This window comes from Polyodon spathula, chromosome 3 (assembly GCF_017654505.1).
Source record: "Polyodon spathula isolate WHYD16114869_AA chromosome 3, ASM1765450v1, whole genome shotgun sequence".
Classification (NCBI taxonomy): Eukaryota; Metazoa; Chordata; class Actinopteri; order Acipenseriformes; family Polyodontidae; genus Polyodon; species Polyodon spathula.
The window spans coordinates 1,305,401-1,320,027 of NC_054536.1; the positions used below are offsets into that span (position 1 = coordinate 1,305,401).

At 43.2% G+C, this 14,627-nt stretch overlaps 1 protein-coding gene across 1 annotated transcript; it reads left to right on the top strand.

The window, feature by feature from the left end:
• Positions 1-394: 394 nt before the first annotated feature.
• LOC121309960 (Golgi reassembly-stacking protein 1-like) lies at positions 395-8,632 on the top strand. The gene is made up of 10 exons (XM_041243160.1): positions 395-554; positions 1,271-1,351; positions 2,692-2,895; positions 3,531-3,617; positions 3,950-4,080; positions 4,970-5,153; positions 5,313-5,442; positions 6,401-6,541; positions 7,095-7,169; positions 7,444-8,632. Exons 1-10 carry the CDS (start codon positions 492-494, stop codon positions 7,680-7,682), a joined length of 1,335 nt encoding a protein of 444 aa, XP_041099094.1. The 5' UTR covers positions 395-491; the 3' UTR covers positions 7,683-8,632.
• Positions 8,633-14,627: the final 5,995 nt, after the last annotated feature.

Below are 14,627 nucleotides of genomic sequence, written 5' to 3' on the forward strand. Positions count from 1 at the left end.
CAGACCAAACGAGCAGAGCGTTCGTTTAGTGTTGTGGAATTTTACCATCTATAACCAAGACAACGCGTTTAAAAAAATATTAATAATGAAAATTGAGTTTTTTTTTTTTTTTTATTTGCATCATATGATTAAGTAAATGGAAAATTGCCTTAGCTCATTGTTGAAAGCTGCTCCCGAAACACAAAACACTCATACAGAAATAATTTTACATTTTCGAGGATGGGCTTACTATGAAACTGGCGCCATTTTGGATCCACATAGAGTTAGCATCGTGTACTACAAAATAACACAGTTGGAGCCAACATGGCGAAAACAGGGTTTCAGTTTCAAAAACTACCGGGGGTTGTGATTTAGTCACTTGAGTCCTGTATCGTCAATCGACTTATTTGGGCTGACGTGGCGAGTTTGCAATATGGCCCCTGAGTAATGCAAGATCCGCATTCCTCATTTCTGTATTTACTTTATTCTGTTTTATACCAAAACTTCACATCATGGGGTTGACGCAGAGCACAGACGTACCCGAAGGAGGGACAGATGGATACCACGTACACGGGGTACGTGCTTACGTGCTTAAACTATGTAATCATTTATAATCTAGCTAGTGCGGTACTTACTCGCTGTGGTCAGTATTACAGTATCATTAACACAGCTTACAGGGATGTGTCTAGGGCCCGTCTTCTCCAAGCCAGCTGGTGAGGTGGCATTTTCCCCGTGTTTCCTCTGCAGGTAACACGATAACTAAACGAGTATTACAGCTCTACTGTGCACGGTAGCTCTCAGTCACATGCCAGGGGTACACTCACGTCTTGCTTTGTGTTTGTGGCGGGGGTTGTTTAAGCGCAGTACTGCTAAACGCTTTCACTGCGTGTTCGTGCCGTGGCCTCCTTGTTAGCGACACGTAAGGAGTACGAGTAGGTAGGGTTAACTGGGTTTGGTTGCTAAGCAAGCCGCAGTAATTCTATCAGATTGTATTATTGTGACTCTTGCACAACTTGTTTTCATGTGTAAAGTTGTGCGTCCCCTTTGCAGTGAAATTAGATGAAGTTAGCGGAATAGTCAATCTGAAAGAATTTGACAGTACTTGGTTCTAGGTGCCAAGCACACATTACTGGATGTCAACGAGGGGGCAGCGTCAGTGTATTCCAGAAAAACAGACACGTTTCCACCCACAAGAAAATAGACAGCAATTACTGAGGAATGCCAAGTCACTATACACTCTGTGCGCGTGACTACAGGTTATTTATTTTATTTGTAATATTTTTCTTTTCAGGTTCAAGAAGGTTCCCCGGCTGAGAGGGCAGGATTGGAGCCATATTTTGATTTTGTCATTGCTATGGGGCATACAAGACTGGTAACTATTTTGACAGTTCATGAAGCTGCCAGTCAAACACAATGCAAGCTACCACATATGTGTACACCCATGCCATGCGCAGAGTGATATAAAATAATACATTACAACAGACGCTGTGTGCAGTGATCTCTTAGGCTCAAGGGAAATGATCCAGACTTTCGCTATGGTATTGTCCCATCAGCCACACCTTATAGAGAGAACACTGGGCGTGGCAGATAATAATATATGAGCAGACATATTTGTTTCAGTTCAGACACTTCATGGAATGCCACTTGAAGAGATGTACCACTTTGTTAGTAACACCAGAATAGATGTGTGTGTGTGTGTGTGTGTGTGTGTGTGTGTGTGTGTGTTTTTGTTTTTTCTCCAGATTGCAGGGAATAAAGCATTGAGTGTTTTCACACAACAGCAACAAAAAGAGTCCTTATATGGACGAATGTGGAAGTTATTTTAGAGTCTACCTTGTCATCCGATAATCTTGTTGGTTCAGTTTACAGACTTGACTTGTGTAGTCTGAGACATGTTGCGTTGTTCTGCTCGCTTCTCTCACAAGTTCACATGAAGATGTTGATTCACGCTTGTGTTCATTTCTGTACCTCATTGTTTGCCAGCCTACCAGTTGGCTCACTAAATAAATCACAGTTCAGCTGAACTCTGCAACTAGCATACTGACTCATGCAGGCTAGCCACCAGTGATTCCATTCTGTGGGCCCTGCATTGGCGACCAGTCCAGTTTCCTGTAGATTTTCTTTTGGCCTCTAAATTCGTAGTGAAATTCTCTCTCTGTTAGTTCAGCTGATATTGTAAGGTTAGCTTTTGTTTAAATGTAGTTTATAAGGTAATGGTTTTGTAAAGCATCCTGGGATGCCTGTGCATGAAGGACGCTGTATACTGTAAGTGAACATTAACTGTTTCGCTGCCACTTTGTTTTAACCTCTGACCATGTTAATAACAGACCACTTGCTTGCAATCTGCAAGCTGCATCCTATGCAACTGTCAAAGGTCTTGTAAAAAGTTCCTATACATATTTTAAAACCTTTGAACATATCAATGTCAATTTGATAATTTCACAAAAAAAAGATATAAAAAATGTGAATCTAAAATATGCATTAAATACATATCTCCAGGTCCTCTAGGACATACATCATAACTGTTCAATTTTGTAACACTGGGGAAAGCATTTGTTTCATGTTTATTTTGATGTTAGAGATGATCTACCATTGCATCCAAAGATGGATTGGCTTATTCAAAGTCAGTGTTTATATTTGACATTTATTGATAAAATGTTGGCCACAAAGTGCATACTGCCTCATTTTGTTTGGTTGTTGTGTTTTCTTCAGAACAAAGAGAATGACACGTTGAAAGACTTGCTGAAGGCGAATGTGGAGAAGCCTGTGAAGCTGGAGGTGTACAGTATTAAAGCGATGAGGGTGCGAGAGCTGGAGGTCGTGCCCAGTAACATGTGGGGAGGCCAGGGGCTGCTGGGGGCCAGTGTCAGATTCTGCAGTTTCCAAGGAGCCAGCGAACACGTCTGGCATGTGCTGGTAAGCAGAGTCAAGTGTAGCAGGCAGTGTTGTGTGATACACTGCCGTTACAGGTTGTGTCCTGTGGGAGAGATCAGGTTAAAAGCTCTAAAGCCACAAGCGGGTTTTCCAAGCAGACAGGTGATTCATGCCAGTCTATATAAACTCTTGTCCTGGGTTAAACAAAATAAACCCAGTGTGTTGCAGTTTAATAAGTCAAGGGAATTCCAGTCCTGGAGGCCGTTCCTCTCAGGATTTGGTAGGTGTTATTACTCTGCCTTCATTAAGACTTGGCTGGATCTTTAATTGGTGCAATTCCACGTTTTAGAACATGGTTGCAACACAGACACAGAGTGTACAACTTTACTCACTCCTGGCAGTAAGAAAACATTCAGAATAACACAGTAAAAAGATTTGCCCACCAGGTGGCAGCACACATTAAATGAAATCCTATATGAATAAATTGTAAAGGATGCCTTTTTGCACTTGCTGTATACCATTGTTAATAAGGCTCACAATATTGAAATTGCATTTATTTAAGTTATTGCAATGATACCCATGCATTCTACACTGCTTTACAGAAAGCTGAAGGGGGCTCCTGGAAGAGCAATCTGTTTACTAGCAGCAACCTAACTGAGACTTCCTCTTCTTTTCAGGATGTCGAGCCCAATTCTCCAGCATCTCTAGCTGGTCTCCGTGCACATACAGACTACATAGTCGGAGCTGACCAGGTGATTCAAGATGTAAGTACCACCCACACTCTGCATTGAATAAACATTTTTCCCAGTTAAATACCTGCTTGTTAATCCCTGGCAGGTGTCCCTCATTAATTATTAGAACCATGTGACCCTCATCCTGGCATGGCATTCTGGGGGATGTAGTCCTTTCACCCCTCCTGGACTACATTTTCTCTCCTCCCCTAGTCTGCTCCCCTAGTCTGCCATTATATATATATATATACAGTGAACCTAGGGTGAAGTTAGGATGGAGTGACAATAAGTCTGTATGCTTTTTAAAGTGCGTTATTTGAATAGAAGGTTGTGTTTTGTATTAACACTGTTGTCCTGTACTCCAGTCTGAGGATTTCTTCTCCCTGGTGGAGTCCCATGAGGGGAAGCCCTTGAAGCTGCTGGTCTACAACACTGAGACTGACCGGTGTCGAGAGGTTGTGGTTACACCCAATGGAGCCTGGGGAGGCGAAGGAAGGTAACAATCGGGCTATTGCAATGCCACTTCCGAAAAGGGATCACAGTTCCATGCAGGTGTGCACTGTAACACATGCAGGCAGAGCTGTAGTTAAGAGACCATGCTGTTTGTGGTCTACCCTATAATGAGAACGCAATAGGAGAAACCTCTATAGAGCCGAACTGGTTCTGCACCATAAGGGGCTGCCTTATAACAGTGGAGCACTGTCTTTACTGTGTTTACTATGCGTGCCTCTCATTTTTGTATAGAAAGGTCAGCTACAGGTGTAAAGGTACAAGTTCAGGATGTTATTTCATGTTGTTGCACTTTGTGGTCAGGGGTTAGGTTTTAATCCTCAGAACAGAGGTAAAACAGGTTATTCACTTACTCCCTTTTTCTTAAGCCTGCTCTGGAGTGACCACCCTTATAGATGGAGCAGTTAAAGCCATGCCCATCTAGTCCTTTCTCTTAATGTGTATGTCCTGTGTTCCCTGTTACACAGTGTGATCTTTGTCCTAGATGTACCTCGTACACATGACCTCTTGCCAAGCAGTAACGTCTTTTAGGTTAGAATAACCATAATAATAATAATAAAAAAAAAAAAATTTGCACTAGTTTGTAATTAATTTAGTCAGAAAGGTTTAATCTCGCAGAAGAAATAACTTGAAAATATCACAGCACTGGTGTGTTTGAAGGGACCTACAGAACACACTAAGATAAATGTGTGTGGCCTTGAGCAAGTCCCTGCCATGCTTGCTTGTGGCTTGCATTCAGTCAGCTGTTTCAGTGGGTAGATGAAGGCGATATTGCATCTGAATACACTGTGCCCATCTCCCTGGAATTGCACTGGTTTTCAATTGGTACTTGCAGTGCTCAGCAGCTCTGTAATGCTTCTTGTTTCTGTTGGTAGTTTAGGGTGTGGTATTGGCTACGGATACCTGCACCGAATCCCATCTCTTCCTGTAACACCAAAGACAGTCGAGGTCAAACCACCCTCCCCAGTGCCTGAAGAGAGTACCCCAGTGCCTGAAAAGAGTACCCCAGTGCCTGAAGAGGGTACCCCAGCCACAATGCCAAGTAATGGCTACACTGAGGTTTGTGACTTCACTGTCTTGGGTTGGGGTTGGGAGGGGTCAGGACCTTTTGGAATAACTTGTTGATTTGATTTTTTCTGTATTTGCATCTTTCCTTGTCTCCTACCTATACTGTTTTTAACAGAGTGTATTCTCCTTTTCTCTGATTTCTAATGCTAGGTTGCCCTGCTTGCTCCTTCAGTACAGTCAGAAACCTTGGAGGAAGCAATGACTCTGAAGCAGGATATACCAAGCCAGCCAACAGAGATCTCTCCACTACCACCCCCTATTCAGAGGGTCATGGATCCAGGTAGCTTTTAATAGTAAAGTCACTTCACTTCCTCAGCTCCATGCAGTACAGATTGCACTAATTCATTTCCTGTACGGGGCTGCCTTGTTGAGTGGTGCTCAGCTGTGCTGGAAACGGTTAAAGCTTAATAACTTATCAAAGGGTTTCTCAATGCCACAAAACACTTGGAATCTCAGCTGACAGTTACTCACTTTGGCTGCTTTGGTCAAAAAATAAATATTACATGTAAAATAATACACAAGTCAGTTTTCAATTGAATGCATTTTTTGCTACAGTACTATTACAGAATGGAACCAATGCACGTTCCTCATTGAACCCTCCTGGAGATTCAGTTTGAAGCACATGCATCCATCTCGCATCTTTTTGTAACAGTATTCTATCCTGATCACCACCCCTCCTTGGATTCTTAACTAGTTCAATACCCAGCAATCCTTACTGTTTCATGTGAAGCCAAGCAGAGGGGGCTGCTTCACAATCTCAGAATCTTCATATATATTTTTTCTAATCATGTTGAAGTCTGGGATTGCAGTATAACTGATAGAATAAGTAAATCTTCTGAGGTTTACCATATTTAAGTATTGACTCCTTCAAACTTTCACAAAACAGCAATCAAATAGCAGTATCATCAAAATACATGTCATATAAAATCCTAAAGGCCCATGTCTCAGGACTGAAGAGAGCTTGAGGTCAGCACATTTCCATTTGGCGTATCAGTGTGCAAGAGATACTTGAGCTGTCAGCTGTATCAGTATTGCTTGTTTTAACATGAAATGCCCCTTTAGTGGACACAGCGGAGTTTGTTGAACAGTGTGGCGAGGCGTGTCTACACCATGCCCAAGCAGTACCTAAACAGGGACCTCCCCTTCTAAGTGCTGACACCCGTAGCAAAACATCACCATCTGCAGAGCTAAATTGAGAGCGTTTTAATTGCCAGATTGAACTTTTCCAATGATTGCAGGTTTCATTGAGATGTCTGAAGCCTCTCTTCCTGAGCTCTCAGACCTAATGCTGAATTTGTCTTCCTCCGCTGGTGACGTGGCAGTCAGTTCCTTGCTAGGAGAAGGGTCAGTGTTGAATGATGAGCTTAACCCCTCTATTGGTAAGATTGTTTCCCGCCTGGTTTTTGTTTTCCTCTCAAAAAATGTGCATTTAAATGAATGTATTATGTTGGTAGATGTCATCATTTTTGTTACAGAACCTGTAGGTTTTGTGCAGATTATTTCAAACGCATGGCATGCTGTAGGGGTTACAGAACCTGTAGGTTTTGTGCAGATTATTTCAAACGCATGGCATGCTGTAGGGGTTACAGAACCTGTAGGTTTTGTGCAGATTATTTCAAACGCATGGCATGCTGTAGGGGTTACAGAACCTGTAGGTTTTGTGCAGATTATTTCAAACGCATGGCATGCTGTAGGGGTTACAGAACCTGTAGGTTTTGTGCAGATTATTTCAAACGCATGGCATGCTGTAGGGGTTACAGAACCTGTAGGTTTTGTGCAGATTATTTCAAACGCATGGCATGCTGTAGGGGTTACAGAAGCCCCTGCAGTGTTTACAGTGTCTTCCTTTCCTTTGCTGAACTTGCTGGTGTCCATAGCGCACATGTTCTTTCAACATAGTTTTGATATTTTTTATTCACATGTCTGACACAGACAGGAAAGAAGCCAGTGAAAGGGTGGGGGGAAATGGCCCCCTCCAGGTGAACTGCCCCAGAAATTACAAGACAGGTAAGAACATGGCTTGCAAACAGACAGCGTTACAAGATCATCATGTGTTAAAGTAAAAATACATGTTTCAGAGCACCAGACAAACATGTTGCCTTAGGAGCCAATGGCTTTTTTAAAATGCAGAGACTGACATCCTAGTGCACTCATGAATATTGATTTGGACTTGGTGAGTGGGTGTGCAAGGCAGAGTAAAATGACTGAACTATTTAGTTTGCTGCCATGACTTTAGTTTATTGACAAATGCAGAAGAATAACAATGTTTTATTTTGTTTAGATGAGTCTGAAAGGTCTGCGCCAGAGCCTCTGCCTTCCTCAGTTGAACTGCCGCTCAAAGCCTCTGTGGTAGAGTCTGCATTGGAGCATGTTCTGGAGTCAACTGTCCCACAACTGAGCAGCCCTTCCACGAGGGACAGCCAGAGCCTGGTTCACACTGACATGCCGATACAGAAAGAGCAGAGTGGGGAGGACCTTTCCCAGCCGGATATTAGTGCAGAAAAGAGCATGCAGCAATAGGAGGTGTCTTTTAATGAAAGCGTTGGCTTCCTTTGTTGAACTCAAAGCGTTGGGTGAAAGTTTAACACCCTGTCCCTTTTAAAGCCAGTGGGTGTGTTAATTAACTGAGCGGCTCGGAGTGAGAATTTCTCTCCTCACTGATGAAACCTGCTGTAGCACTGAGCTTCTCGGGGGAAATGAGCCTGCTGTTCAGTGGGTTCTTTCACAGGGCTGCTCGGAGCGGCTCCCTTACTTAACGCACCCAGCGTTTCAACAATATCAATAGGTGATACTGCAGTCATTATTTTGTTTTTAGGATCATAAGAGAAGGTTTTCAGAATTCCACAAACAGACAGTGGGACAAACTGAGGTTCCGTTTTTATGCAGGTCGGAGCGGTTTATATTTAAATTACGAGAGATGTGGAACAATGTGGACTTTTTAAGGTTTGTTTTATTTTTGATAAATTAGATGAAGATTTTTCCATATTCTAAATGAATCAAGTTTGCTTAATTGTATTGCCTAACAAATGTTTTTGTTGTGCAGGCATTATCGGATGGTGGGTCAGTGTTGATTTTCCCTGGGATTTCAAGGTTTCAGTGAAAGTTCATTGCTTATTAAGCCAAAGTCCTGAACTCTATATAGTAATATTGACGCGTGTACAGCTATAGATCTTGTTACGATCTAAGCAAGTATATAAAATTCTAAAATCAAAATAGTATGTTTTAGTTTTATATAATTAGTTTTAGTTTTTTTTTTTTTTTTTTTTTTTTTGATGGCTGTATTGTATTACAAACTGTGTTAAAATGTAATATTTTTAAATTGCAGACTATATTGCTTATAAATAATGCAGAATTTTGGCATTTCCAATTGTTTTAATGGTCATAATTTATAATGAGGGTGTCAGCTTCAACAACATTACTGGGGAGTTGATTCCAGACCCTCACGATTCTCTGTGTAAAAAAGTGCCACATATTTTCTGTTCTGAATGCCCCTTTGTCTAATCTGCATTTGTGACCCCTGGTCCTTGTTTCTTTTTTCAGGTCGAAAAAGTCCCTTGGGTCGACATTGTCAATACCTTTTAGAATTTTGAATGCTTGAATTAGGTCGCCATGTAGTCTTCTTTGTTCAAGACTGAACAGATTCAATTCTTTTAGCCTGTCTGCATATGACATGCCTTTTAAGCCCGGAATAATTCTGGTCGCTCTTCTTTGCACTCTTTCTAGAGCAGCAATATCCTTTTTGTAGTGAGTTGACCAGAACTGACCATGATATTCAAGATGAGGTCTTACTAATGCATTGTACAGTTTTAACATTACTTCCCTTGACTTAAATTCAACACTCTTCGCAATATACACTTCTGACTCTGTTATGCTAAAGTTATTTAAAACTGCATGGGAACAGGTTGACGTGGGCATGTTGTCTGTATCCTCCTCTTTAAAAAAGTGTGAAAAGTAATCATTTAATATTTGCTATCTACGATTTTGCCATTTGTATCTCTTAGACATTTAACCTCCTCTTTGAATGTTCTCTTGCTGTTGTAATATTGGAAAAACATTTTGGAATTGGTTTTAGCTCCCTTAGCAATGTTCATTTTTATTTCTCTCTTGGCCTTTCTAACTTCCTTTATGACTTGCATTTGAGTTCTGTGTACTCTTTCTGTGTACTTTCTTTTTGGTCCCTTTTTAATGATCTGTAAAGTGCCTTTTTTCGCTGAATATTTTTTTTAATTGATCTATTAAACCATTTTGGCAATTTAGTTTTACATTTACATTTGTTTACTTTAGGGATGTAATTGCTTTGCGCCTCTAGTACTACATTTTTGAAGAACAGCCATCCTTTTTCTGTGGGTGTTTTCTCTATTTTACCCCAATCTACTTCTGTTAGTCTCTGTTTCATACCTTCATAGTTTGCTTTTCTAAAATTGTAAACCTTAGCTTTAGTCATTACTTTCAGGGTTTTAAAAAGCACTTCAAATGAGACCATATTGTGGTCTGAGTTTGCCAGTGGTTCTCTGACCTCTGTTTTAGTTATTCTGTCTTCGTTATTTGAAAAGACTAAATCAAGGCATGCCTCCCCTCTAGTCGGTACCTTTACAAATTGTGTTAGGAAGCAGTCATTTGTCATTTCCACCATTTCAATTTCATCCTTCGTGCTCCCCACCGGGTTTTCCCGTTTTATATGGGGGAAGTTGAAATCCCTCATTAGTATGGCTTCTCCTTTGCTACACGCATTTCTAATGTCATTGTATAACAGATTATTTTGCTCACCGTCTGAATCTGGTGGTCTATAGCATGCTGCTATTATTATGCCCTTTGAATTTGTGTCCGTTATTCTGACCCATATTGATTCGGCTTTGTTTTTTTTGTCCAGGTTTAACACCTGGGCTTCAAGACTGTTTCTTATGTATAGCACTACCCCTCCTCCTCTTCTGTCCTGCCTTTTGTCTTTCCTATACAGTGTATACCCACAAATATTATATTCGTCCCCATCACTCTCAGACAACCAAGTTTCTGTAACACCTATCACATCATAGTTACTTGTTAGTGCAGTAGCTTCAAGTTCTAGAATTTTGTTTCTGATTCTTCTAGCATTTAGATAAATACATTAATCTGGGACAGTTGCGGCTGCTGAAGATGTGCTCATGTTGACTTTATTTAGGCACTGCAATTTGACTGGCAGAAAATAACATTGATTTATTGGAGTTCACAAAGAAAACTTGTTCAGCTTATCCCGGTAGCCTTTTCACTTCCTTTGTTTAATTATTTAGCTTTTAGCTGTATTCCACAACCCTCCATTAAAATGATTTTCATCATTGGGAGTGGGAACATTAAAAAGACTAGGTTCTGTGCTTTCACATGAGCGCTCTCCAGTATGAGAAAATGGTGTGCTAACAGGGACTAGACTTGATGGGGCCTTTTCTCATTCCCAAACATTCCTTATGATCTTATTTTCAACAGAATCATTTCAATATCACACTGCATTTTTAATAAGTTCTCCTTACAGGTGTGTCCATATTCCAAACATCATGTGAGTGTGTGATGATAGTAACAGCAATGGGGTGTTGTAATGCATGTGCTCACTGCTGAACTACAGAAGCAGTGGGGTGTTGTAATATATGTGCACACTGCTGAACTACAGAAGCAATGGGGTGTTATAATACATGTGCACACTGCTGAACTACAGAAGCAATGGGGTGTTGTAATATGTGTGCACACTGCTGAACTACAGAAGCAATGGGTGTTGTAATACGTGTGCACACTGCTGAACTACAAAAGCAATGGGGTATGGTAATACGTGTGCACACTGCTGAACTACAGAAGCAATGGGGTGTTCTAATGCATGTGCACACTGCTGAACTACAGAAGCAATGGGGTGTTGTCATACATGTGCACACTGCTGAACTACAGAAGCAATGGGGTGCTCTAATACATGTGCACACTGCTGTAGTTCATATACAGAATGCATTCTTTAGTATAGTTGAGATTAAGATTACCAGAGACTAGAGACCTCATATTGACACAACAGGTTAAAGGAAATCTCCAATCCACAGCTGTAACAATTACTGTATTCACACAAATATTGTTTTGAGATTCATATTTTATTAGGGAGCTCCCCTAAACCCATTGTTTAAAAAGACACAGGGTATTAGTGCTTGTGACAGTGTAGCCATCTGCAGTGTGGGTGCGTGCATTCGCTGCTGAGTCACAGGCAGGAGATTGAGACGAAGGCTGAAGTTGGTACGCCCCGCAGGTAAACAGGATTTATTAACACACTGAACAGCTCATGACACTACCAGCAGTGGCAGCACAGATTACATACAACACAGGGTACGAAAACTTATATCTACAACCTCTGAACTAATGTTCTGTGATCAATAATAAACACACTCGGTTTCGACTTGCTCACTCGCTCTTCGGTATCCAACCCTGGAACACACCTGCCTGGGGTTTCGATTCCACACCTGGTAATCACAGCAGGGAGGCTCTCCCAGGAGCGCCAGGTACTTCATTACTTAATTACAATAAATACACACCATTTACAGAACAACCCTCTTCATGTGCAGGGTTCCTACCCTTCCACACTGCTCCTGCCCTGCCAAACTGCTCCTGGCCTGGCACACTGCTATATACACTTACATTAGTGTCAGGTAATTTACACAGTAGCAAAATGCATAGGTTTACAGAGAGAAAAAAAAAAACAACTTTCAATTGTCAGCACAACTCTCTTTGGCTTTCCTGTAGCCATGTTGCATTAGTGCTGTATGCGTGGGTGACGTTGCTGAAGAGCTTAATCATAGCGGATAAATGGTTGGGCAGATATGTGATGGACTGATGCACAACGGATTACTGGATTAAGAATAACTCAGTGTGTATTAAAGGGATAGGGTTAGGGTTAGGGTTAGGGTTAACCCTATCCCTATTAAAGGGATAGTTCTCAAACATGGATGTTTGCTGTACTATAACTGTAATATCCACCGGATATATACCAACTGTGGTAGAGCTCCACCTGAGAAGAACAACAGAACGTGGATGCTCAACGAGAACATGCTAAACACCAGGCATATAACTCAATTTCCATGTGTTAATATATGAAACCCCTTTGAATAGTATTTATTGTACCTAGTCAGAGCAAGAACTTTAAAATGCTGTTAGAATCACAGGCTGTAAGAAACAGCAACAGCAACCACTCAGACCAGCCTGCCCCATCTCTCCACCTCCGCTCAGAGCAGCCTGCCCCGTCTCTCCGCCTCCGCTCAGAGCAGCCTGCCCCGTCTCTCCGCCTCCGCTCAGAGCAGCCTGCCCCGTCTCTCCGCCTCCGCTCAGAGCAGCCTGCCCCGTCTCTCCGCCTCCGCTCAGAGCAGCCTGCCCCGTCTCTCCGCCTCCGCTCAGAGCAGCCTGCCCCGTCTCTCCGCCTCCGCTCAGAGCAGCCTGCCCCGTCTCTCCGCCTCCGCTCAGAGCAGCCTGCCCCGTCTCTCCGCCTCCGCTCAGAGCAGCCTGCCCCGTCTCTCCGCCTCCGCTCAGAGCAGCCTGCCCCGTCTCTCCGCCTCCGCTCAGAGCAGCCTGCCCCGTCTCTCCGCCTCCGCTCAGAGCAGTCTCTCCGCCTCCGCTCAGAGCAGCCTGCCCCGTCTCTCCGCCTCCGCTCAGAGCAGCCTGCCCCGTCTCTCCGCCTCCGCTCAGAGCAGCCTGCCCCGTCTCTCCGCCTCCGCTCAGAGCAGCCTGCCCCGTCTCTCCGCCTCCGCTCAGAGCAGCCTGCCCCGTCTCTCCGCCTCCGCTCAGAGCAGCCTGCCCCGTCTCTCCGCCTCCGCTCAGAGCAGCCTGCCCCGTCTCTCCGCCTCCGCTCAGAGCAGCCTGCCCCGTCTCTCCGCCTGCTCAGAGCAGCCTGCCCCGTCTCTCCGCCTCCGCTCAGAGCAGCCTGCCCCGTACTCTCCGCCTCCGCTCAGACAGACCCGCACACAGTGCATATTATTTGAAAATGTAAATTAAACCAGTAAAGGTAAATACTTCTTAGCATTGTTCTTTACCCCTGTACCACTGCCAGAATCATGTGAGGGTCTTGGAACCAGGGGTCACCCATGGAGATTAGTTGTTGAAGCAGACACCCTGGGATTTTTTTACACAAGAATTGTGAGTCTGGAACCAACTCCCCAGTAATGTTGTTGAAGCTGACACCCTGGGATCAATAAGCTACTAACAACCAAACGAGCAAGATGGGCCAAATGGCCTCCTCTCATTTATAAACTTTCTTATGTTCTTATGTTCAGATACAGACCTTGTAAGTGTTTGACAATTACATTAACAGTCACCACATAATACTAAGCGTGGGTAGGTTGCCTTGTGGAGGACGGAGCCGGTACCAGTACTGCCATGGTTAAAGCAGAATAAACAGCAGCAGCACACTGCAAGAAGGGCTCTTATTGTACTAACAGTGGTATATTAAACAGGGTACTGTGCCCGTTCTGCAAACAGCACATTCCGCTTTGGTTATGGCTGGAAAGACAGGTACTTGCAGCCTCTGAAATGATTGGTCCTGTAATGTGGGGAGGAGATACCAAAGCACAATTCCATTCATTAAACTTGATGGATAGAAATGATCAGAGGAAATGAAAGATCACATAAATAAACAGCAGGAACTCTCATCACGCAACAAATAGCATTGTATCCTTGCTTGCAACAATGCAATGAATCTAATACAAGTAGGCATAAGGAGCTATTTATTGAGTACAGAGAAAATACATCTTCACTAACGTTTGACTTTCATAACAGGTTGTCAATATGTATTACATTATATGCATTACCATCCATCCTTAATACACAAGAAATAAACAAAACAGAACACTTTTTTACACAGAGAATTGTGAGGGTCTGGAACCAACTCCTCAGTAATGTTGTTGAAGCTGCTTGATGAGATTCTGGGATCAATAAGCTACTATCAACCAAACAAACAAGGTTGGTCGAATGGCCTCCTCTCGTTTATAAACTTTCTTATGTTCTTATAAGCAATAGGAGACACTTAATGTAGAATAATGAAAGCTGAGATTCCAGCGCAGTGACCCCCTAGTGTTTCTGTCGTTCCTAATTGCAGACTGTGGAGGACGCTCCCGAGAAGTCTCAGCCCTCCTCCTCGTTGTCAGTCGGCCTCGAGTCACAGGACAGCCCCTCGTTGGAGTGGCAGCAGGAGCATGCAGGCTGGTCTCGAGTCCCAGGACAGCCCCTCGCTGGAGTGACAGCAGGAGTGTGCAGGCTGGCCTCGAGTCCCAGGACAGCCCCTCGCTGGAGTGACAGCAGGAGTGTGCATGCTGGCCTCGAGTCCCAGGACAGCCCCTCGATGGAGTGACAGCAGGAGTGTGCAGGCTGACCTCGAGTCCCAGGGCAGCCAGTCCTTTGCCGACCATATCTGATATAGTAGTGCCTCAGAGTTCCGAACACCTTGGGTGTGTGTTTCAGTAATGATTTCTGTTTGTATTT

Excerpts from the sequence above, each read along its gene's own strand:
- LOC121309960 (XM_041243160.1), top strand. The coding sequence starts at position 492 with ATGGGGTTGACGCAGAGCACAGACGTACCCGAAGGAGGGACAGATGGA. Across the intron at positions 3,618-3,949 it reads CTGACCAGGTGATTCAAGAT|TCTGAGGATTTCTTCTCCCT; the intron begins GTAAGTACCACC and ends CCTGTACTCCAG. Across the intron at positions 7,170-7,443 it reads CCCCAGAAATTACAAGACAG|ATGAGTCTGAAAGGTCTGCG; the intron begins GTAAGAACATGG and ends TATTTTGTTTAG.